General features: G+C 41.4%; 1 protein-coding gene across 1 annotated transcript; it reads left to right on the top strand.

Annotated features, from left to right (window-relative positions):
• The first annotated feature begins 213 nt into the window (after nucleotides 1–213).
• LOC130730350 (phenylalanine ammonia-lyase 1-like) lies at nucleotides 214–2,788 on the top strand. Its single transcript, XM_057582336.1, has 2 exons — nucleotides 214–778; nucleotides 932–2,788. The coding sequence occupies exons 1-2, from the start codon at nucleotides 375–377 to the stop codon at nucleotides 2,679–2,681; spliced, it is 2,154 nt and encodes a 717-aa protein (XP_057438319.1). The 5' UTR covers nucleotides 214–374; the 3' UTR covers nucleotides 2,682–2,788.
• The last annotated feature ends 888 nt before the right edge of the window (nucleotides 2,789–3,676 follow it).

Below are 3,676 nucleotides of genomic sequence, written 5' to 3' on the forward strand. Positions count from 1 at the left end.
TTGGACTACCAAGACCAAGTTCCACTTTCTTCCCTCGTTGCTTCCTCCCTTCCTCCTAGTCGCACCAACAACCCCCATTCTGTTAGATCAGCCTCTTAGTCTCACCTACCAAGCACACACATTAGAATTTGGAAAAAGTCCTTTAAAACAAAAAGACTGACAAACAATAAACAAACCAATCCACCTACTCTTTCTATATAAATACCCACTCACTCTTCCCTTTACCTCTCAGGAAACCCACAACTCACCAAACTAACATTTCCACATTCAGCTCACCAATCTCTTCCTCATTTTCCCTTCTCATAACTCTAGCAAACTTTGCCCATTTTTCTTAAGATAATCAATCTTGTAAGTGAGAGATCATATATACTAAGATGGCACCAACCACCAACAGCAACCACGAGAGCCTAAATAGTTCCATCTTCTGCACTGCTGCTAAAGCAGGCAGTGATCCCTTGAGTTGGGGTGTAGCAGCAGATTCGATGAAGGGGAGCCACCTGGATGAGGTCAAGCGCATGGTGGCTGAGTACAGGAAGCCTGTGGTCAAGCTAGGCGGGGAAACTCTGACAATAGCTCAGGTAGCTGCCATTGCAGCAAACGACCAAGGCGTAAGCGTTGAGCTGTGCGAATCAGCTAGAGCTGGCGTTAAGGCGAGCAGTGACTGGGTCATGAACAGCATGAACAATGGCACTGACAGTTACGGTGTCACCACCGGCTTCGGCGCCACCTCCCACCGTAGAACCAAAAATGGCAATGCTTTGCAGCTAGAACTCATCAGGTACTATACTATACTAACTCAATTCCACACTCATCATAACTAACTACTAGCTGTTTAATTAATCCATTCCCAACTCCTAATTAATTCATATCATATTTACAATTACATTCATTGTATCAAAGTTGTTGATGTATATATCTTCTTGTTCTTCAGGTTTTTGAATGCTGGAATATTTGGCAATGGAACTGAGACAAGTCACACACTACCACAGCCTGCAACTAGAGCAGCCATGCTAGTGAGGATCAACACACTTCTCCAGGGATACTCAGGCATTAGGTTTGAAATCCTTGAAGCCATCACCAAGCTCATCAACAACAACATCACCCCATGTTTACCACTTCGTGGGACTGTCACGGCTTCTGGTGATTTGGTCCCTCTTTCTTACATTGCCGGTTTGCTTACTGGGAGACAAAACTCCAAAGCTGTTGGACCATCCGGCGAGGTGGTTAATGCCAAGGAAGCTTTCCAATTGGCTGGCATAGACACAGGGTTCTTTGAATTGCAGCCCAAGGAAGGGCTTGCCCTTGTGAATGGTACTGCTGTTGGATCAGGGTTAGCTTCTATTGTTCTATTTGATGCTAACGTATTGGCTATTCTGGCTGAAGTTCTATCAGCTATTTTCGCCGAAGTGATGCAAGGGAAACCTGAATTCACTGACCATTTGACACATAAGTTGAAGCACCACCCTGGCCAAATTGAGGCGGCAGCTATCATGGAACACATTTTGGATGGAAGTTCCTACATGAAAGCAGCAAAGAAGTTGCACGAGGTGGATCCTTTGCAAAAGCCAAAACAAGATCGATATGCACTTAGAACTTCACCTCAGTGGCTTGGCCCTCTGATTGAAGTGATTCGATTCTCAACAAAGTCGATCGAAAGAGAGATTAACTCCGTGAATGACAACCCTTTGATTGATGTTTCCAGAAACAAGGCCTTGCACGGTGGTAATTTTCAAGGAACCCCTATTGGAGTGTCCATGGACAACACACGTCTGGCTCTTGCAGCAATTGGAAAACTCATGTTTGCTCAGTTCACTGAGCTTGTGGATGATCATTACAACAATGGCTTACCTTCAAATCTCACTGCTAGTAGAAATCCCAGCTTGGATTATGGTCTAAAGGGAGCTGAAATTGCCATGGCTTCTTATTGCTCTGAACTCCAATACCTTGCAAATCCTGTCACAACCCATGTCCAAAGTGCTGAGCAACACAACCAAGATGTGAACTCTTTGGGTTTGATTTCTTCTAGAAAAACCAATGAGGCTATTGAGATCCTTAAGCTCATGTCTTCCACATTCTTGATTGCTCTCTGCCAAGCAATTGACTTGAGGCATTTGGAGGAGAACTTGAAACACTCGGTGAAGAGCACTGTAAGTCAAGTTGCCAAGAGGACTCTTACCACAAGTGTCAATGGAGAACTCCATCCTTCCAGATTTTGTGAAAAAGATTTGCTGAAGGTGGTTGATAGGGAAACTCTATTTGCCTATATTGATGATCCATGCAGTGCTACATACCCATTGATGCAAAAACTAAGGCAAGTTCTTGTGGATCATGCATTAGTAAATGGAGAAAACGAGAAGAACTCGAAGACATCAATCTTTCAAAAGATTGCAACTTTTGAGGATGAGTTGAAGAGTCTCTTGCCAAAGGAGGTTGAAAGTGCAAGGGCTGCATATGAGAGTGGAAATCCAACAATTCCAAACAAGATCAATGAATGCAGATCTTACCCGCTGTACAAGTTTGTGAGAGAGGAGTTGGGAACCGAGTTGCTAACCGGTGAAAAGACCAGATCACCAGGCGAGGAGTGTGACAAGTTGTTCACAGCAATATGCCAGGGTAAAATTATTGATCCTCTTTTGGAATGCCTTGGGGAGTGGAACGGTGCCCCTCTTCCAATTTGTTAACTTACAAGTTATGTTTAGGAAATGTATTCTCTGTATTTATGCAAATGCAATGTTAGTCATTTGATTTATCAAGCCTTGGGCAAAATAATATGGAAATCTTCATCTTAGTTTCCTTGATGTCAAGGAGGAACTTGTAATTGAATATTGCAATAGAAGTTTTAGTTATTTTTCAAATACAAAATTAAGTCATAAATGATTATAACCAGAGCATTTACTTTGATATTTAGGTCTCTCTTGGATTGTAGGCGGTCAAAGGACTCAAGTAAATATATAACCTACTGGGGTATGATTTTGTAATAGAGATGACAAAATGAGATGTCAGATGACTAGAGTTTATTCACTTATAAGTTGTGATCTTGTGTTCACATATTTCCTGGTTATGACAAATCTTTCTTACTATAGCTGTTTGGATTTTAATTGCTCAGGAATTAAATTTTTATTATTTATTTTATTTGACATTTATGAATCGCTGTCAGTGCAATTCGTGTCCCTGAGACATTTTGAGCCTTTTATGTTATTTGAGGTGTGTTTTATTTTTAAGTGGTGTTTGCCTACCTGGTGTTTGATCTAATTATATGTTCCTTACTGTTGGAAGGGCCTGTTCAAGTATTGATCTGATTGCTCACAGATTAAAAAATTTGCTCAAGTCAGATAAGAGAAGCCCACCCTGGACCTGTTTCATGCTCAGAGGGGAAATAAAACTTTTGGCAAGGTAATCTGTCACCTCTGCATAGTTGGGGCTTGATTTGGATTCAGAGAGCCTGGAACTGCAAGAAAGAGTATGGGGATTCATTTGTTTCATTTGCTTACTTGGTTCTTGGTTTTACCCAAGATCAGCGATTTTGAAGCAGTTGTTTAGATGATATTTTAAAATATCCCAGCAGGCTCTAAAATCTGCAATAGAGTCCATTAGGGGAGATTAGTCAGTTATTTACCAAGGTAGTGGCATAATCCATTTGTCTTAATATATGCTATAGATGTGTGTTGTCTTCTTT

Source organism: Lotus japonicus, chromosome 1, assembly GCF_012489685.1.
Source record: "Lotus japonicus ecotype B-129 chromosome 1, LjGifu_v1.2".
NCBI classification, from domain to species: domain Eukaryota; kingdom Viridiplantae; phylum Streptophyta; class Magnoliopsida; order Fabales; family Fabaceae; genus Lotus; species Lotus japonicus.

Bases quoted from the DNA above. Each gene is read 5' to 3' on its own strand.
- LOC130730350 (XM_057582336.1), top strand. From the start codon at position 375: ATGGCACCAACCACCAACAGCAACCACGAGAGCCTAAATAGTTCCATC. The intron at 779-931 runs GTACTATACTAT...CTTGTTCTTCAG, and splicing joins TTGCAGCTAGAACTCATCAG to GTTTTTGAATGCTGGAATAT.